Genomic DNA, 20,626 nt, shown 5'->3' with positions numbered 1-20,626 from the left:
GTTGATTAAATTTTCCAGTTCCGGGCAATAGCAGGAAACCGCACTGATACAGTCATCAATGTACCGGAAAAAGGAATGAGAAAGAGGTGACAGAGAGGGCCCCAGTAGGACAGGAGCAATGTATGTTCCACATATCCCACAAAAAGGCAGACAAAGCTAGTACCCATAGCAATGCCTTTTATTTAGAGCGTGAGTGGAGTTAAAGGAGAACTTGTTCAATATAAGAACAAGTTCAGCCAGGCGGAGGACGGTGGTGGTGGATGGGGACTGGATGGGCCTCTGTTCGAGGAAGATGTGGAGAGTCCTCAGACTATCCTGGTGGGGGATGGAGGAATAGAGAGATCGGGCATCCGTGGTGAAGAGGAGACGATTTGGGCCAGGAAATTGGAAAATGTTAAAGTGATGGAGGGCATCGGAAGAGTCACAGATGTAGGTGGGAAGAGACTGGATGGGGGGAGAAAAAAATAGAGCTGAGATAGGAAAAAATCAATTCAGTGGGGCAGGAATAGGCTGAAATGATAGGTCTACCCAGGCAGTCCTGTTTGTGGATTTTGGGAAGGAGGTAGAAGTGGATTGTATGGGGTTCGGGGATTATGAGATTGGAATCCATGGAGGGAAGGTGTCCAGAGGAGATGAGGTCAGTGACAGATCTGGAGACAATGGTTTGCTGTTCGGTGGTGAGGTCATAGCCCGGAGGAAGTAGGAGGAAATGTTAGTGTTCAGCCGCTGAAAGGTAGACATTGGTTCTCCAGACAACAACAGCACTGCCCTTGTCAGCAGGTTTGATGACAATGTTAGGGTTGGACCTGAGAGAATGGAGTGCTGCAAGTTCAGAGGGAAACATGTTAGAGTGTGTGAGGGGAGCAGAGAAATTGAGTTCTCAATGAAAAGATCAAGAGAGGCTAAGAGGCCAGAGGGAGTGCTCCAGGTGGAGGAAAATACTGGAGCAGGGTAAAAAGGTTTGCTAGGTGCGGTAGGGGGAGGACTCCTGGGCAAAGAAGTGAGCGTGGAAGCGAACATGATGGAAGAAGAGCTCAGCATCATTCCAAGCTCGAAATTTATTGAGGTGGGGTCATAAGGGGATGAAGCTGAGGCCTTTGCTAAGAACAGATCATTCAGGGTCAGAGACAGGAAGGTCGGAGGGTATTGTGAACACCTGGCAAGGGGTAAGATTAGAAGAAAGGATGATGTCAGAAGGAAGTAAAGGCGTTGCTACCCACGAGTTGTTGAAGTTGTTGAAGAAAGATTGGATTAAAAGAGAAAAAACAGACAGAAAGGAAAAGTAAGAAAGTTTTTTTTAGTATCTCTGAAGAATTTACTACCTGCAAGAATGAAACTCAAAAGATTAAATTGTTTCCTTTCTGCGCCAGACAGGTTGACTGGCATTGCATTAACAATCGTCACATTGTTAAAAAGGTACATAGGTTGTTAATGATAAGCCCTAACTTCCTGCAAGTTTAACAGGCAAGTAATGTACAAATCAAGTAAGTTCTTAAAAATAATGGGGAGACTAAGAGTTAAGCAAATGGTGGTGGCATAAATTAAGCAGCAAGTTCTGGAGATTCATAGCGCATAATGTATCCCTTAATCTCATGAGCCTGCTGATGAGTGGCTGAGAAGGAGGGTGAATTAGAGTCAAATCAGGTACAAAAAATTGAAATAAAGACAGGAAAAGAAAGATTGGATTAAAAGAGAAAGAGACAGAAAGGAAAAGCAAGGAAGAAAATTGGTGACCTTCCTGCTGCTTCTCTAATGAAGAAACTATTTTGAGATTGGCTTGCAGATTTATCTGGAACCAAGTGGGAGAAATCACAGCCCCCAGTGAGTGATCTATGTGGTCAATGTTTGAATAGACAGCACTTTGAATGACTGATGCTGTATTTTCAAAGTTAAAGAGGATACATTGACAAGACAGTAGTTATACCGTTGGACAGAGCATTAAGCAAGAAATAATTATAACATGTAACAAAGGCAACGTAATAATCATGGGGGCTTTAATCTTCATATATACTGGGTAAATCAAATTGGCAAAGGTAGTCTGGAAGATGAGTTTGTAGAATGCTTTTGCAACAGTTTCCTGGAACAATATGTTGTAAAACCAACTCGGGATAAAGCTATTTTTGATCCAGTATTGTGCAATGAGGCAGATTTAATTCATAATTTCTCTGGGAAAAAGTGATCATAATACAACTGAATTCTATATTAATTTTGAAAGTGGCATTCTCCAATCCCAAACAAGAATCTTAAACTTAAACAAAGCCAATTGCAGGGATATGAGGGGAAGGTTGGTTATGTTCATCAGGTAAAGAGATTAAAAGGTATGGCAGTAAATAAAGAGTGGGAAATATATTTAAAAATTCAAAATATTCAACAAAAATACATTCTATTAAAAAAACTCAGCAAGGAAGATCCATCCCTGTCTTACTAGAGAAGTTAAGGATAGTATTGGATTAAAAGAGGCTTATAATGTTGCAAAGAATACTTGTAAACCTGCGGATTGGGAATGTTTTAGAAACCAGCAAAGGGTGACCAAAAAGTTGTTAAAAAAGGTAAAAATAGAATATGAGAGTAAACGAGCCAGGAATATAAAAACAGATAAGAGCTTTTATGAGTATATAAAAAGGACAGTAGTTAAAGTAAACTTTGGCCCCTCGGAGGCAGTGACAGGAGAAATTATCACAGAGAACAAAGCAATGGCAGAGATGTTGAACAAATACTTTGGGCTGGATTTTACACTGGGTAGACAGGAGCTGGCCACTGACGCAAATGTCGGTGGTGAACCCGCTTCCACCCAGCTCGGGGATCCGACTCGCATTTTACAGGTCCCCGGGCTTTAATTGTTCCGAGGCAGGATTTCCAACTGCTTGAGGGAGGAGGTCCCGCCTCATTGAGCTGCCAGCCAATCATCGGGACGGCAGTTCTTAGTCCCAGCAGCTCCACCGGGTGCGGTGGCCACTGATGAGACTGCAGCCCAGCCAAGGACATGGAGCTGGGACTGGAGGCAAATTTAGTTTGCCTCGCTGGGCAGATCCATCGTGGCCCAGCGAGGCAAGGGTGGTCGTTTGGGGGGGGAAGGGGGGCATCTCGGGTCCTGGGGTGGTTGGGGAAGCGGGGGCGGCCCTCAATCAGGCACCCTGTACCCTTTTGTCACAGTGCCCCCCCCCCCCCCCACCCCCCCCCCCCCGGTGTGCTGACAGACCGTCAAGTATCACTGGGCAGCCTTTCACATCTATTGGACGCCCACTTGCCACAGTTAAAATACCCATGGAGGCAGGCGAAGGCCCTTAAGTGGCTGTTAAGTGGCCATTTAAGGGCCTTGATTGGCCTCGGGCTGGCGGCCCATTTCTCACCCCTCCACCCCGTGACCCACGTAAAGTGGGACGGAGGCGGAAGCAGACCGGGAAGGCCTCCCGGCGCCTCCTGCTCGATTTTACGCCAACCACCACCATCCAGGTCGCTGGGGTGGAGTAAAATTATGGCCTTTGTGTCTGTCTTCACAGTAGAAAACAAAAATTACATACCAAAAATAGAGGGTAATCAAGGGGCTAATAAGAGTGAGGAACTTAAGGTAATTAATATCAGCAGTGAAAAAGTATTGGAGAAACCTAAGGTACAAAAGTCAACAAATCCCCAGAACCTGATGGCGTAGATCCTCGTGTTCTAAAAGAGGTAGCTGCACAGATATTGGATGTAGTGGTTATGATTTTCCAAAGTTCCCTAGATTCTAGAACAGTTCCAGCAGATTGGAAATTAGCAAATGTAACACAGCTATTCAAGAAAAGGAGAGAGAAAACAGGAAACCTTCAGACCAGCTAGTATGACATCAGTCGGGAAAATGCTGGAATCTATTATGAAGGAAGTCTTAACAATGCACTCAGAAAACTATAGTATGATCAGACAGAATCAACATGGTTTTACAAAAGGGAAATAGTGTTTGACAAATATATTAGTTTTTTGAGGATGTAACTAGTTGAGTAGATAAAGGGGAACCAGCAGATGTAGTACACTTGGATTTACAAAAGGCATTCGATAAAGTGCCACACAAAAAGTTAATACGCAAAATAAGGGCTCATGGAGTTGGGGGTAATATATTATCATGGACTGGTTAATGGACAGGAAGCAGAAAGTAGGGATAAATGGGGCATTTTCAAGTTGGCAGGCTGCAATTAGTGGAGTGCCACAAAGATCAGTGCTGGGGCCTCAGCTATTTACCATCTATATTAATGACTTAGACAAAGAGACCAAGAGTAACGGATCTACGTTTGCTGATGATACAAAGTTAGGTGGGAATGTAATCTGTGAGGAGGACACAAAGAGGCTGCAAAGATATATTGACAGGTTGAGTGAGTGGGCAACAAGAGGAAAATGGAGTGTAATGCGGGGAAACGTGATGTCATTCACTTTGGCAGTAAGACTAGAAAAGCAGAATGTTTTTTTAAAAGACGTGAAACTTCTAAATGTCGATGGTCAGAGAAACTTGGGTGTACTTGTACAAGAACCAAAGATAGTTAGCATGCAGGTACCGCAAGCAATTAAGGAGGCAAATGGCATGTTGACTTTTATTGCAAGGGAATTGGAGTACAAGAATAAGGAAGTCTTGCTACAATTGTATAGGGCTTTGGTGAGACCACACCTGAAGCACTGTTGGTCTCCATATCTAAGGAATGATATACTTGCCTTGGAGGCAGTACAGCAAAGGCTCACTAGATAGGTTCCTGGAATGACAGGATTGTCCTATGATGAGAGGCTGAGTAAATTGGGCCTACATGCTCGAGTTTAGAAGAATGAGAGGTGATCTCAATGAAACATACAAGATTCTGAGGCACCTTGACAGGGTAGACACTGAGAGGTTGCTTCCCCTAGCTGAGGAATCCAGAACACAGGGGCACAGTCTCAGGAGAAGAAGTCGATAATTTAGGACTGACACGAGGAGATATTTCTTCACAGACGGCTGTGAATCTTTGGAAATCTCTAACCCTGAGGGTTGTGGATGCTCCATCATTGAGAATATACAAGATTGAGACTGATCAATTTTTGATCTCTCAGGGAATCAACGGATATGGGGAGTGGGCAGGAAAGTGGAGTTGAGGTAGAAGATCAGCCATGATCATATTGAATGATGGAGCAGGTTCGAGAGGCTGAATGGTCTACACTTGGTCCTATTTCATATGTTCTCAAGACACTACAACTATTGACCATCAGTTATTGAACTCAATGGACAACTAGTAACAATCCTCTGGGATTGGGAAATGGGGGGAGGGTAGAGAAGGAGGAGGAAAAAAATAGTGTCTCTTTAGGGTAGCATTGGCTCCAAGATGAAACACCTGATGGCAGACTGGAATTGAGTCAGTCTTCTATGACAGACACATGAACTGAATACCTCAACCAGGCACTGCCACAGAATACTATTGAAAATTGAGTAGCGAGCCTGGCTGATTATTGTGCCTGACAGGGTAGATACTCACTGGGGCTGTGATTTCTCCTACTTGGTTCCAGATAAATCTGCAAGCCAATATCAAAGTAGTTTGTGTTTTCTTTGCTGGAGAAGCAGCAGGAAGCTCACCAATTTGGTGCTGGTAAGCTGTAAAGTTTAAACAGCACTTTGACTGGCAGAAGGTGTGATTGGAACAGAAGTTTACAGAGACATGGGAACTGAACACATAAGAAGACTAGAATTATGAGCCGGAGTAGGCCATTCAGCCCCTCGGGCCTGCTCTGCCATTTAATAAGATCATGGCTTATCTGATTGTGGCCTTGACTCCCTTGTCAATCAAAAAATCTATCTAATTCAGCCTTGAATATATTCATTGACCCAACCTCCACTGCTGGCGGGGGAAGAGAATTCCACTGACTAACAACCCTATGAGAGAAAAGATTTCTCCTACTCTCAGTCTTAAATGGGAGACCCCTAACTTTTAAACTGTGTCCTCTAGATTCTAGACTCGCACACAAAGGGAAACATCCTTTAAGCATCCACCCTGTCAAGTCCACTCAGGATCTTATAAGTTTCAATAAGATCACCTCTCGTTCTTCTAAATGGGTATAGGCCCAACCTGCTCAACCTTATCTCATAAGATAACCCCTTCATGCCAGGAATCAGTCAAGTGAACTTTCTCAGAACTGCTTCGAATGCAATTATATCCTTTCTTAAGTAAGGAGACCAAAACTGTCTGCAGTAGATGTGGTCTAACCAGGGCCCTGTAGAGCTGTAGCAAAACTTCCGTACTGTTATACTCGATTGCCCTTGCAATAAATGCCAACATTCCATTTGCCGTCCCAATCACTTTCTGTGCCTGCATACCAACGTTTTGTGATGTGTGTATCAGGACACCCAGATCCCTCCGTACTGTAGAATTCTGCAGTCTCTCTGCATTCAAATAATTTTACTGCTTTTCTATTCTTACTGCCAAATTAGACAAGTTCACATTTTCCCACATTATACTCCATCTCCCATTTTTTTGCCCACTCACTTAACCTATTTAACTCCCTTTGTAGACTCTTTATGTCCGCTTGACAGCTTACTTTCCTATCTAGCTTTGTCATCAGCAAATTGAGCTACCATTCAATGCCTTCATCCAAGTCATTGATACAGGTTGTAAATAGTTGAGGCCCCAGCACTGATCCCTGTGGCACTCCACTAGTAATAGCTTGCCAACCCAAAAATTAACCATTTATCCCTACTTTCTGCTTCCTGTTAGCTAACCAATCCTCTATCCATGCTAGTATGTTACCCCCATGAGCTCTTATTTTGTGTAGTAACCTTTGATGTAGCACCTTATCGAATGCTTTTTGGAAATCCAGGTAGACCACATCTACAGGTTCTCCTTTATCCACCTTGCTTGTTACTTACTCAAAGAACTCTAATAAATTAGTCAAACACTATTTCCCTTTCACAAAACCATGTTGTCTCTGCCAGATTGTATTATGATTTTCCAAATATGCTATTACCTCCTTAATAATCTATTCTAGCATTTTCCAATGACTGATGATAAGCTAACTGGCCTGTAGTTTCCTGCTTTCTGCCTCCCTCCTTTCTGGAATAGTAGGTGTTACATATGTGAATTTCCAATCCACTGGGACCTTGCCAGAATCTAGGGAATTTTGGAAGATCAAAACCAATGCTACTATATCTATCTACTATCTCTGCAGACACTTCTTTTAAGACCCTAAGATGCAAGCCATTTCTAATAGTTTTCCCAGTACTTTTTTCCTCATGATTGTGATTGTTTTAAGTTCTTCCCTCCCTTTTACTTGTTGATTGCCAAGTATTCTTGGGATTTCTTTTGTGTCTTCTACAGTGAAGACAGACACAAAATATCTGTTCAACGCTTCCGCCATTTCCTTGTCTACCACTATTAATTTCACAATCTCACCCTCTAAGGGACCAATGCTCACTTGAGTTACTCTTTTCTTTTTAAAATACTTGCAGAAACTCTTGCTATCATTTACTATATTTCTAGCGAACTTTCTCTCATACTCTAATTTCTCCATTCTTATTTTTTTAAATCATTCTTAGCTGGTTTCTAAAATCTGTCTAATCTTCCATGCTATCACTAATCTTCACAGTATTGTCCACTTTTTCTTTCAATTTGATACTATCTTTAACTTCCTTAGTTCACCATGGATGGTGCATCCTTCTCAGAGTCTTTCTTTCTAAAGGAATATATCTTTGCTGTGTGTTATATAAATCGCCTTAAATGTCTGCCACTGCTTCTCTACTGCTCTACCTTTTAACCTATTTTCCTAGTTCACTTTAGCTAACTCTGTCCTCATACCCTTATAATTGTGTTTATTGAAGTTTGAGACACTAGTTTTAGAACCACACTTCTCACTCTCAAACTGAATGTGAAATTCTGTCTTGTTATGATCACTGTTGCCTAGAGGCTCCTTTACTATGAGATCATTAATTAATCCTGTCTCATTGCACATTACCAGATCTAAAATAGCCTGCTCCCTGGTTGTCACTGGAATGTACTGCTCTAAGAAATTGTCACGAAAACACTCTATGAACTCATGTACCAGGCTACCTTTACCAATCTGATTCGTCCAATCTAACTGAAGATTAAAATCACCCATGATCATTGCAGTACCTTTCTTACAAGCCACCATTATTTCTTTCTGTGTACTTTGGCCTACAGTGTAGATACAGTTAGGGGGCCTATAAACAACTCCCACAAATGACTTCATACTTTTGCTATTTCTTATCTTGACCTAAACTGATTCTACATCTTGATCATCTGAACTAAGGTCATCTCTCAAGACTGTATCAATGTTATCCTTAATTAACAGAGCTCCCCCGCCACCTTTTTCTAGCTTCCTGTCCTTCCAAATGTCAAATGCCCTTGAATATTTAGGTCCCAGCCTTGGTCACCTTGCAACTGCATCTCTGAAATAGCTATCAGGTCATACATATTTATTTCTATTTGTACGATCAATTCATCCGTTTTGTTATGAATACTGCATGCATTCAGATACAGAACCTTTCATTCTGTCTTTTTACCATTCTTGCAAACTCTGGCCTTATTTGCTGGTGCATTCTTCAGTTTATACGTTCTGTCCCTTCCTGCCACACTCTGGTTATCACCCATATCGCTACCCTGCTCTATTGCCTTGTCTTTTCTCTTTAAATAACTACAGCATCCCTCTCGTGATCCCTCCCAAACACTATTTAGTTTCGAAACCTCTCTACCACCCTAGTTATACGACTCACCAAAATACTGGTCCCAGCACGATTCAGGTAAGACCGCCCCAACAGTACAGCTCCCACTTTCCCCAGTACTCGTACCAGTGCCCCATTAATCAAAGCCCATTTTTCCCATACCAATCTTTGAGCCATGCATTCAGCTCTCTAATCTTATTTATCCTATGCTGATTCGCTCGTGGCTGATGTCATAATTCAGAAATTATTACTTTTGTGGTTCTGTTTTTCAATTTAGTCCCTAACTGCTCATAATCTCTAAGCAGAACCTCTTTCCTAGTCCTATCTATGTCATTGGTACCCACATGGACCACAACAACTAGATCCTTCCCCTCCCCAAGTTCCTCTCCAGCACCAAGCACTGGCACCGGGCAGACAACACAGCCTTCGGGACTCATGTGCTCAGCTGCAGAGAACTGTGTCTGTCCCCCTGACTATTGTTTCCCATACTACCACTACATTTATATTTACTCCCCCCACTTGAACTTCTGCACACAGTGACATGGTCAGTTCACTCATCCACCCCGCAGTTTCCGCTCTCGCCCAGACAAGCTGCAAGATCCTCGAATCTGTTGGACAATTGCAAAGGCTGAGGCTTCTCCTGTGCTACCTTCCGGATCCCCATACCTGCCTCACTCGCACCCAGAGCCTCCTGTCCCTGACTACGAAACAAATCAAAAGACCCTAGTCTAAGGGATGTGACTGCCTTCTAGAACAAAGTGTCCAGGTAACCTTACCCTCTCCGATGCAGCACAGTGTCCGAAGCTCAGCCTTCAGTTCATTAACAGAGTCGAAGTCCCTCAAGCCACAGACACTTACCGCAGATGTGGTTGCCATGGATCACGGCTTTGATTATGGAAATATCAAAATAAAGATGGAATGTATGACTTTAGAATGGGGACAGAAGTACATCTGCATGCCTTGGTCCAATTATTTCTGCCCTCGAACTCTCCTTTACCTGAAAATGACACTTGGTCTTCACTTCCCTTGTGCCATACCACACCAGATCAATTAGTATCTATTTCTGCACAATTTTCAATAGTGTCCTGGTGTATTGCCAGGTTCAGGCCTTCAGGTTATGAGTCTGTCAAAGAAGATTAACTCAGTTCCAATCTGCCATCAGGTGTTTCATCTTGAAGCCAACTCAACCCTAAACAGACACTATTTATTATCTCCTCCTCTCATTTCCCCACTTCCCCTGTACAATACCACACAATATCAATTAGTAACTATCTCTGATCTCTCAAGAGGAATACACACTGTGATGCATTCTGACCCTTTACTTCCATTTTAATCAGTGTGAAAATTTGAGCTGTTGAATCATTTCTTTACAATTTTTTTATTTTATATTTGTTTATTGACAAACTCTCACAATGTTTTGATGAAAGGTCATCAACCTGAAATGTTAACATTTGTTTCTCTCTTGACAGATGCTGCCAAACCTGCTGAGTATTTACAGCTTTCTCAGTTTTTCTGTCTGTTTTGCTGGTTCTTCACTCCTCTGTCATTAGCTGTTTCACCTCCTCTCTGAAAATCAAATTTTGCTGAGGTTTGGTCCCAGGGCAACCAGCAGTTAGTTCCCCAATAACTTGAACAATTCGTCACTTTTCACTTGCAAGCCTGCAGAGTTGAATGCTGGCAGCTTACTTAATCCTGAAAGGCACTACAGCTGACCCCAATCCTGTGTTCACTTGACGTTCCAATTTCCAGCAAATAGAAGTGGAACTGTGGCTAACTTTCCCTTCCCTTGCGTGGGCCAGTAGTGATGCCCTCACTGAGAACAGCAAACTTAACACAAACCTCAGACCATCTGGTCCAGGGTTCAGCAAGTGTTTTTACCTGAAGAGCCTTTTAAAAAAAAAAAATTGCCTAAAATAAAAACTATTGGGAGCCGCAAGATGGAAAAAATTGAGAAGTGGAGTAAAGGCATAATCATGCCTTAAGGGGAAAAAATGTTTATCGAGAGTCTGGGAATAACTACTGTTACTGAATTTCAGGTAATTCCAATCTTTTATACAGGTCGGGCAAAAATCCAGCTTCTACATCCCAGAAATAGGTTAAAACTGTTGGTTTTTTTTTTCAAAGTTGAATCTTGATGCTACTCAGATCATAAATTTGCCTTTGATTTTATCAGCTTTCTCCTGGAGAATCACAACGGCATATTTTCTTTCACTTCTCAATGGATATTTTTCAGCAAAGGATTTAAACTTTGCTAACTCCCTGCAATGAGTTTAACTGCACTGTATTATTTGAACATGTTGAATTTTAAAGTTTTAAAATTCATCAAGATATAAGGTCTGTGATATGGATTTCAGTTGAACCAGATCTTGGATTAATTAATGCAATGATGATATGAACTGGTAGAAAGCCTTCCTTTAGCTGCTGGAGATGATTGAATTGTACATATGGGGATGAATGAGTCCTCTAAAATACTGCTCATTTTTCGGCTTCAAAACAGAGTTGTAAAATAGCCTGATGGGAGCAGAAACACTGATCACTAAATGTCACCACACTGTTACAAATTGGTAATATAAACGCCATTAAACGGGAGTCGCCAATGAGATGTTAAAGAGCCACATGTGGCTCCAGAGCCGCAGGTTGCCAATCCCTGGTCTGGTTTGTTTGGCTCAGCACCACATCACATTCTGCATTTACCCACTGGATCACTGGCTAGCCCACTGTTGATTTTTGTTTTGTTACTATGAGTGATTTACCATAGAACCATAGAAAAATAGCACAGAAGGAGGCCATTCAGCCCATCATGTCTATGCCAGTTGAAAATCTAGATGCACAATCTAATTCCACCTTCCAGCACCTAGTCCATAGTCTTGCAGGTTACAGCACTTCAGGTGCATGTCCAGGTACCTTTTAAAAGAATTGAGGGTTTCTGCCTCCACCACCATTCCTGGCAGTGAATTCCAGACGCCCACCACCCTCTGGGTGAAAAAGTTTTTCTCATGTCGCCTCTAATCCTTCTCCCAATCACCTTAAATCTGTGCCCCCTGGTAACTAACCTCTCTGCTAGGGGAAACAGGACCTTCCTGTCTATCTAGGCCCCTCATAATTCTGTACACCTCAATTAAGTCACCCCTCAGCCTCCTCTGTTCTAAGGAAAACAACCCTAGCCCATACAATCTTTCCTCATAGCTGCAACTTTCAAGCCATGGCAACATTCTTGTAAATCTCCTCTGCACTCTCTCCAGAGAGATTACATCCTTCCTATAATGTGGTGACCAGAACTGTACGCAATACTCCAACTGTGGCCGAACCAGCATTTTATACAGTTCCAGCATTACAATCCTGCTTTTGTATTCTATACCTCGACCAATAAAGGAAAGCGTTCCATAATGCCTTCTTACCACTTTATCTACCTGTCCTGCCACCTTTAGGGACCTGTGGACATACATTCCAAGGTCTCGCACTTCTTCTACCCCTCTCAATATCCTCCCATTTATTGTGTATTCCCTCACTTTATTTGCCCTCCACAAGTGCAATACCTCACACTTCTCTGGATTGAATTCCATTTTCTACTTTTCCGCCCACTCAACCAAACCATTGATATAATTCTGGAGTCTACAGCCATCCTCTTCACTATCAACTACATGACCAATTTTTGTGTCATCAGCAAATTTCCTAATCACGCCTCCCACATTTAAGTCCAAATCATTAATATATACCACAAAAAGCAAGGGACCCAACACCGAGCCCTGTGTAACACCACTAGTAACCTTTTAAAGGACCACTCTGGACCACACAGCAAGATCAACTGTTAGCACCAACTGCAAATAAGTAAAAAAGGACATATCACTCTGTGGCTTAATCACATCCCAATTAAGAAACGTGCACCACATTCTGTGACTTCAGCTTTGAGTGACTGTCGAGATGAATTTTCCACAGAGCAACCAGGGCAATCTGCCACAATATCCAGCCTGATGCACAACAGTGAGAAATTGAAGAAATTACAAAGCTGTTCAAATGCAATTCACCAAAGCTTTGGGAATCCTCCACATATGAAAAATAAATAATTTTAATGTACATTCTGCAATTTTGTATTAAAATTACACAAAGTATTTTTTTAAAAAGGCACCTCCTCGACAGATTTGGCATTGCTGCATGTTTCTCTGATGATGTGCTCTTTTCATGACATTCAACATTTCATTCATTACCTAATACAAATACTATTCAGTTTTTTTTCAAAATGACGAAATTTAATTCTTATGAAATGAAAGGCTTTTCACAAAAAGGCAGGCTTGTTATTTTCAGGCCTTGAAGGAGGAATGCACATAGGTTTAACATGTACACAAGCAGCACACACTGCAAATGGGCCTCCTTGTCTTGCTCACATATGTAGACTGTATCTACATTGGGCACTGCCATTTTAGTAGCCTGTGATGCTGTTTTTAATCATTTGTTTAACTGTATCCCTACATCCCTTTGCTCTTCTACCCCATTCAGTTTCTTATTTTCTAAGGTGTCAGTGATGTTTCTGTTTTTCCCACCAATGTCAATCTCCTCATAATTATTTATCTACTGTTAAAGTCATTTGCCACTTAACTGCCCAGTGCGAGTTTTCTAAAGTCTTCTTGTATTATGTTGCATTCTTCCTCAGTGTGAGCTATACCACCCAGTTTGGTTACATATGTGAATTTTAATATTGAGTTACTTATTCTTAAGTCCAGATCATTAATGTAAATTATGAACAACAGTTGTTCCAGCACTAATCCATGCGGAACACCTTCTTTTTAAGATCCAAGATGGGACACTCATTAACATATTTAAATCAGCTTCCCACAGTACAGTAGGGAGCTTGATTTAAATTTAACTGCTGTCACCTGGGTTTCCCAGAGCCCAGGTAAACTGGCAGCAAAATGGAGGTGGGAGCTGTTGGCTCAGGAAGGTAAGTTAGATGCCTTTTATAGCACTCCTTAGCAGGAAATCTTTGGGCTTCCTTCTGCTGATCATGGTCTCTCTCTCTCCCAGCCAAGATCGTTTGCCTCACCCTCCATCCATCCAAGCCTCCGTCTCCAGCCTGCTCTCCTCCCAGTTGCCGGGGATCATCCTGAGGGTCCCCTGTTGTGGCCTCCCGCCACTAGTATTCCCACTGGCAGCTGGCCACTCTGTCAATTTGGCCAGTTGTCAGGCAGGAAATGGAACTAAAAAAAAATTCTAATGATGCCCCTGCCTTTAAGTTCAGCAGAACCTTCCTGGACCAGGTCTTGCCTGGGTCTTTAGCTGCTTTTGGCCTTCCCACACTCTCCCCGCCTTCCAATCAATATAAAGACTTCAGCTGCAGCACTGGTACATTCTGCATGCTTGCATTTTAAACAGCAGCGACTCCTTTAGTCAACATCTGAAGGGCAAAGTTATCAATTGTTATGCTGTGATGAAGATTGTTATTCTCATATACCTGTTGTGATTGATTTCTCAAATAGATTTTCATGTAACATGCTCAAATGTCGCACCTGCAGGATAAGACAAAAGATGGATCACTCTTACTTACTTGTGAAAGTAATGTTAAATCCTCGAGCAGCTGTGGAGTGGTCTGTCAGGAATTCTAAACGTGATACATGTCCACTGCTGGTTAAAGGAGAAGGGATTTTGTTTCCAGAGAAAGTTCCCAAGACAGGCGATTCAGGATTTAACCCATCCTTCACGGACACAAAGTCAAACTGTGGCTCAACATCAAAATCATTAAAGGCCAGGTGAATCCTGCTGTCAGGTTTTGCAATAATCAGCCATACACAATGCATATGGTTCCCATAATCCTCTGGATAGTTGGGGGATAGCAGAACGCCAGATGGAGTTGTAAAATTGAAGAAGCATGAGACTGAAAATAGAATAAAATATTACAGTAATTTAATACTGAACTACAGAGGGCACTTAAATGAATGCATAATGAGACTTTGGAGAATACATGTGCATTTTCATTCAACAATTCAGGATCTTAGCTGCCATTTGCTAAATAGCAAACCGGTAAGCCAAGGATCGATTAGATTAAAATCGTTATTGTCATGTACACCGAAATGTTCAGTCAGCTGAAATGAGACGACAGCTGGCAGCCAGTGATGTTTGGACAGAAAAAAATCCACCAAAAATAAAGAAGTCATGGCAATTTTCAACTTCATGTAAAGTAGTTATATTTCAGAGTCTGCTGTGCAGGGTAAACTGCTTTAAATAAAAGCAAAACACAGCGGATGCTGGAAATCTGAAATAAAAACAAGGAATGCTGGAACCACTCAGCAGGTCTGGCAGCATCTGTGGAAAGAGAAGCAGAGTTAACGTTTTGGGTCAGTTCCAAAGAAGGGTCACTGACTCGAAATGTTAACTCTGCTTCTCTTTCCACAGATGCTGCCTGACCTATTGAGTGGTTCCAGCATTCCTTGTTTTTATTTTAAGCTGCTTTAAATCCATTTTAGATCCATTACTATCATTTACTGAGCCCACTTAGAATCACACAAGGTCTTGCCACCTCCTGGGTCATGGTTGCTAACAGGCCTAATTCCAAATACATCCTGTTGCCCATCTCCAAACCTTCTACCTTTGTTTCCATTCTTGGAGAAAATCTACCCCAGCCCCCACCACCAATACTGTTCCCCACTAACCCGAACTCTTCCTCTGGTCAGTCACAAACTGCCATTGCAATTGTTTGATCTGCTCAGTGACCATTTTGCTAACAACCGTCAATGCCCTCCTCCCACCTGATTCCAGTCAGTCTTCTACCTTGACCATTCCCCTTATGACAACAGCCTCCATTCCATGAGCCCCATTCTAAGACAGAGATGACAATTACTATTGGTATGCCTTTCAGCTATCCCGTGTCAACATGATCTACAAGCATGAAGTTAGTTGCTTCTTGTATGCTCACACCAGTCAACTTCACCTCTCTGCTACCACCACTGACTGTCCAGAATCAATTTCTAGATGACACAACATTTCTTATTGATCAACATCAACAACACTGCTGCCATTTCTTTGAGTCCGTTCCAAAGTCTTTCTGGCTCCAACCCCACTAGCCTTGATGCTTCTGAAAAAATATTCAATTACACAGCAACTCAAATCCTTTTAAAAACTGAATTAAAATGGCACAGTAGTCCATTTAAGTATGTCACTTTGAAATTATCTCGAAATTCAAATCAAGCTACATCAAATTGACAGGTGTAGACTTTCTTAGACTGTGTGCAGGAATTGAGTGGTATATTGCAGTAGAAACTGCCATAATTTTCCCCCAAATATAATACACACCTTGACTTTTGTTATGCCAATGTGTTTTGTTGAATGATAATTTTCTTTGGCCCACTGACTGGAGATCTGAATTTATATTTTTTTAAAAGACAATTTAAAAAGACAAGCTGTCAGCAAAGTCATCCTTTCAGCTGAAGATGAGCACCTGGTTTGCTACACCGTATCCTAGATTGCAAAGGACTGTGAGGAGAGAGACAAAATTTCGGTGCATTTCCCAACAAGAACCACAACCCAGGAAGTTTAAAGGAACTGCCTGTTCTCTCAGCAAGCAGAGAAATACTGCTAATTGCTATGTTTGAATGACTGAGTGGTTGTCATGAGATAAGCCCCTCCCCATCTGTGGTTTTAAGTTGGTGTTTTCTCTGCAGCAGAGGAGAAGCAACTGGACTCTGACATGAGCAGACCCTAAGTGGGGTCCCTCCCTCTCTCTCTCTCCCCATTCCAGCTTGAAAACTTTCAAATTCTGCTTGTTGACTGACCACCTTTGCATACACTGGCTACAATCCGAAACCCCATTGAAGGAAATAAGCCGTATCGCTATCTCCAAGAAACTCACCAAACCAGTCATCTACCTCTTCAAAGTGAAAGCATCAGGACCACTGAATTCATAGACTCATAGAGTTATACAGCACAGAAACAGGCCCTTCGGCCCATCATGTCCATGCCGGCCATCAAGCACCTAACTATTCTAATCCCATTTTCTAGCACTTGGCCCATAGCCTTGTATGCTATGGCATTTTAAGTGCTCATCTAAATACTTCTTAAATGTGAGGGTTCCTGCCTCTACCACCCCTTCAGGCATTGCGTTCCAGATTCCAACCACCCTCTAGGTGAATTTTCTTTTCCTCAAGTCCCCTCTAAACCGCCTGTCTCTTATCTTAAATTCAGCTAGAAGCCAACCAAATCACCAAACACCACAGACTGTACACCTTTTTTTAAATGGACTTGAATTGAACCAATCTACCTTACCCACTCTCTAACCTATTTGTGCGTGTGCAAACCTCTGGTGTGTGTGTGTGTGTAAGTTGGTATGTTGTTTATTATTTTATTAGTTCCGTTTAGGTACAATAAAGTTAACCTCCTTCTTCATCAACTCAAGAAAACCTGTTCGAATGGTTCTTGTTACGATCATAGCAAGTAAATAATCAAACACCTACTGAAGTGGCCAGTACATCCACTTTAAGAAAGAATTAAACCTGTTGCGGTCTATCAAGGAGAGTAAAAAGAGAGAAGCCCTTCAAAGCCTCCTCACTTGATGGTAACTCTTTCATGAACAAAAGTCAATACTGCCTGATCACAATGCATAATACACCCCTAGACATTTGTAATGCTGAGGTCAAAGTGCCATTATTCCTGGGGGAGCGACAGGTGATGGACATCAGATGTGGCAGACTGGGGAACTATTTGATAGTGCCACACTTCCAAAGGATTCCTGCACTGCCTGCCTCTGACATGTTTTATTGAATATACAAATGAACATTACTGCACCATGAGTCTCAAAATAGTAATCCCATAAAAGATTTTGGAAGACATCCTACTGTTTATGATGCCAGTTGAGTCAAAGAGTCACTACAGCACAGAATGAGGCCATTTGGCCCATCGGGTACGTGCCGACTGTCTGTAGAGCAGTCAGTCCCATCATCCTTGCTCTATCCCCATAGCTCTGCAGGTTTATTTCCCTTAAGCACCCGACCAATTTACTTTTGAAATAATTCATTGTCTCTGTTTCCACCACCCTCATAGGTAGCAAGTTCTAGGTCATTACCGCACGCTGTGTAAAAGAGGTTCTTCCTCACACCTGCACTGCATCTCTTGCCCAAAACATTAAATCTGTCTCCCTAAGTCCTTGTACCATTAGCTGATGGGGACATTTTCTCTTTATCTACCTTATCTAAATCTGTCATAATCTTGTATGCCTCTATCAATTCTCCCCTCAATCTCCTTTACTCCAAGGACATCCCCAGCTTCTTCAATCTAACCTTGTAGCTAAGATCCCTCATCCCTGGAACCTTTCTGGTAAATCTCATCTGCACCCTCTCAAGGACCCTCACATCCTTCCTAAAGTGTGGTGACCAGAACTGGTCACAAAACTCTAGTTGTGACCTAATCAGAGCCTTTGTTCAGTGTAATTTTCCTGCTTTGTACTCAATATCTCTATTGTCCTTTGGTGGATTAAAGTCTGGCAATCCCCAGATGGTTTGCCTTGGAGGGTAACCATCACCAAGCCGATCTTGAAAGAAATGCCACAGGATGCACTGTTTAACCTGCTTGCAGGCAGTAATTTTCTTTTGTAGCCTCCCTGTTTCCTTGTGAGAGTTTCCATCCTTCTTCCCTTATATAGTCTCAGGCAGGGAAATTGAGATCTGGCCTGAGTTCCTCTGTGGGCCCAATAAAAGGACCCAAACCTCTGCTAGGGAACGATAATCAATCCCAAACAGGATCAATTGCATTCCACATGAGGTCCATTAGCAGCTGCAAAAAAAAAACTTCGATTTTTACCCTGTATAATATGCACCCTAACCTCGAGCCCAAATTTTACAGGAAAAAATACATATGTTCAGAAAATTACTGTCGCCTTTAACAAAATTTCATTACAGATTTTTTTTTTGCAGCCAGTTGCTCATTAACTCAATCAGCTGCCATTCTTTAATGGTACAGTATAGATTCTACTCCCCGCGCTAGCAATCGAGCCAAGGTGCTAAATTGACCATTCAGCAGAAGCTAGGGCTCAAATGTAAGATAAGGTTTAAATCACAACACTCTAAGAGGTCAACATGGGAAAATACATGTATTTTTTTAACAACTAGATAGTAAATTGAATGATAATTTCAAATTACTTACAGACACAGCTTGGTTTCTTGGCTGACCATTGGTTATTCTTCTGGCAGCTGATAGTTTTCTGGCCAACAAGTTCAAAGGCAGGCAGGCATTCAAATCTCAAAATGTCACCATGAAGGAAGCTTTTGCCCTCTCGCTTTCCATAGGCTGGTGTTCCAGGATCACTGCAGGTTCCCTGTTCGATCTCTGAAAGTAGAATGTTAAAAAGGAGAAAATATATATACATAGAAGGAACCATCACTGAGGCATACTTAACATTACTTGAAACGTGCACTTTCATTTAAGTTAGGCCCAGAGTACAAAATGGAGATAATTCAGTAAAAGTGTCCCCGCACTGCCCAACATGTATCTAAAATTGACCAGATTTGCAATCTGTAACACAAGAGCACACTAATCATCCGTTAGGACAACAGTCTCTCTCCTTCTCTCCCCTTCAAATAGAAAATCTCAGTGGGTTAGAAACAAGTTGGTGAGAACGTCAGGATGAGACTTTAAAATTTGTGACAGCCCTCATTATACCAAGACATCTGGCCTTCTGAATATATTATAACAGCATTCATAAAAAATTGGCTTTATTTCAGTTCATGGATGAACTAAGTGATGTGCAGGAATTTGCCAATTACAACAAGCAATTTTACTTCACCTTTATGCTTAATCCCATGAAGACATAGCAGGTCTATTCTTAACAGGGAAACCTGACATTGCACCTTGAATCTGCCATTCAGCGGGAATCGTTAGTATTTAAAACTGGATAGCACTATCCTTCTCACTTACTTGAAAATACTGAGATTCGATAACATATGGCTGTTCCTTACAACCAGCAGGACATACTTATCCTAATTGATCCCAGGATGATGACATGAATCTAACAAAAAACTGGTTCAAAGAACCGTAACAACAACTCTTCAGATATTGCCTCAAACATTTCCACTTAATTTTTCTTCTGCTCATTCTGTCCCTATCTGCATGTGTGTATCGCGTATGTATGCTAGCGTGGGTGTGTCATGTAGGCATCAACCTAATTGGAGTTTAAGTTTAATAAGTTTCAACTTTTCTTCTTTAAACCTGAGAAAGTCTGTTTGTGCTGGTATTTTTGCCTTATAATTGGAAAGATGTGAACAAGGATTCACCAAAGGGGAGCTAAAAACACGGTGTGTTTAAAATTAAACCCTGTTACAGTAAGACCAGGTGAAGGCCGAAAAGGAACCCTAGATCTCTTTCTCACCTGGTCATAACAGTCTTAAAGAAGTCAGCACCATTAAAGTGGCATGCAATGTTAAAGCTCAATTGGAGAGGCAGAAAGGTTTTTTTGTGTTGAAGTAATGGGGCAGGATTACTATCAAGACACAGTCTGTTGAAGATGGTAGGCTTTTAAATGAATATATCTCAAACAGAAACTCCGATTTGCAGATTGATGGTCCTTACAGATATTTGCATGTTATTGCTCGTAAACTTCAGGTCATTCAAAACTCTATTATCTGCTGCTCTAGCTTCCACCAAGTCCCGTTCACCCATCACCCCGATGCCTGCTTACCTACATTGGCTCCCGCTAAAGTAAAACCTTGATTTTAAAATCCTCATTTCTGTTTTCAAATTCCTCCATGGTTTCACCCCTGTCTGTCTTGAACCTCCTCCAGCCCTACAACCTTTCAAGATAACTTTGCTCCTCCAATCCTGGCCTTTTTCTCATTCCCAATTTTAAATGCTCCCTTATTGGTGGCAATGCCTTTAGCTGTCAAGGCTCTAAGCTCTGAAATTCCCTCCTTAAACCTCTCCACCTCTCTCCCCTCCTTTAAAACCTAACTCTTTGACCAAGCTTTTGGTCATCTGTCCTAATCTCCTTATGAG

General features: G+C 41.9%; 1 protein-coding gene across 1 annotated transcript in view; it reads right to left on the bottom strand.

Moving 5' to 3' along the window:
• Positions 1–20,626, bottom strand: part of csmd2 (CUB and Sushi multiple domains 2) — a 2,056,060-nt gene that overhangs the window by 557,069 nt on the left and 1,478,365 nt on the right. Inside the window, exons 13-14 of the mRNA XM_068011193.1 lie at positions 18,782–18,964; positions 14,199–14,525 (exon numbers count right to left, since the gene is read on the bottom strand). Coding sequence (XP_067867294.1) covers positions 14,199–14,525; positions 18,782–18,964 — 510 coding nt within the window. The remainder of the gene's footprint in view (positions 1–14,198; positions 14,526–18,781; positions 18,965–20,626) is intronic.

The sequence above is a fragment of the Heterodontus francisci genome, chromosome 31 (assembly GCF_036365525.1).
Source record: "Heterodontus francisci isolate sHetFra1 chromosome 31, sHetFra1.hap1, whole genome shotgun sequence".
Lineage (NCBI taxonomy): Eukaryota > Metazoa > Chordata > Chondrichthyes > Heterodontiformes > Heterodontidae > Heterodontus > Heterodontus francisci.
The sequence above is the reverse complement of the archived record's forward strand: the minus strand, read 5'-3'. Positions and strand labels throughout refer to the sequence as shown.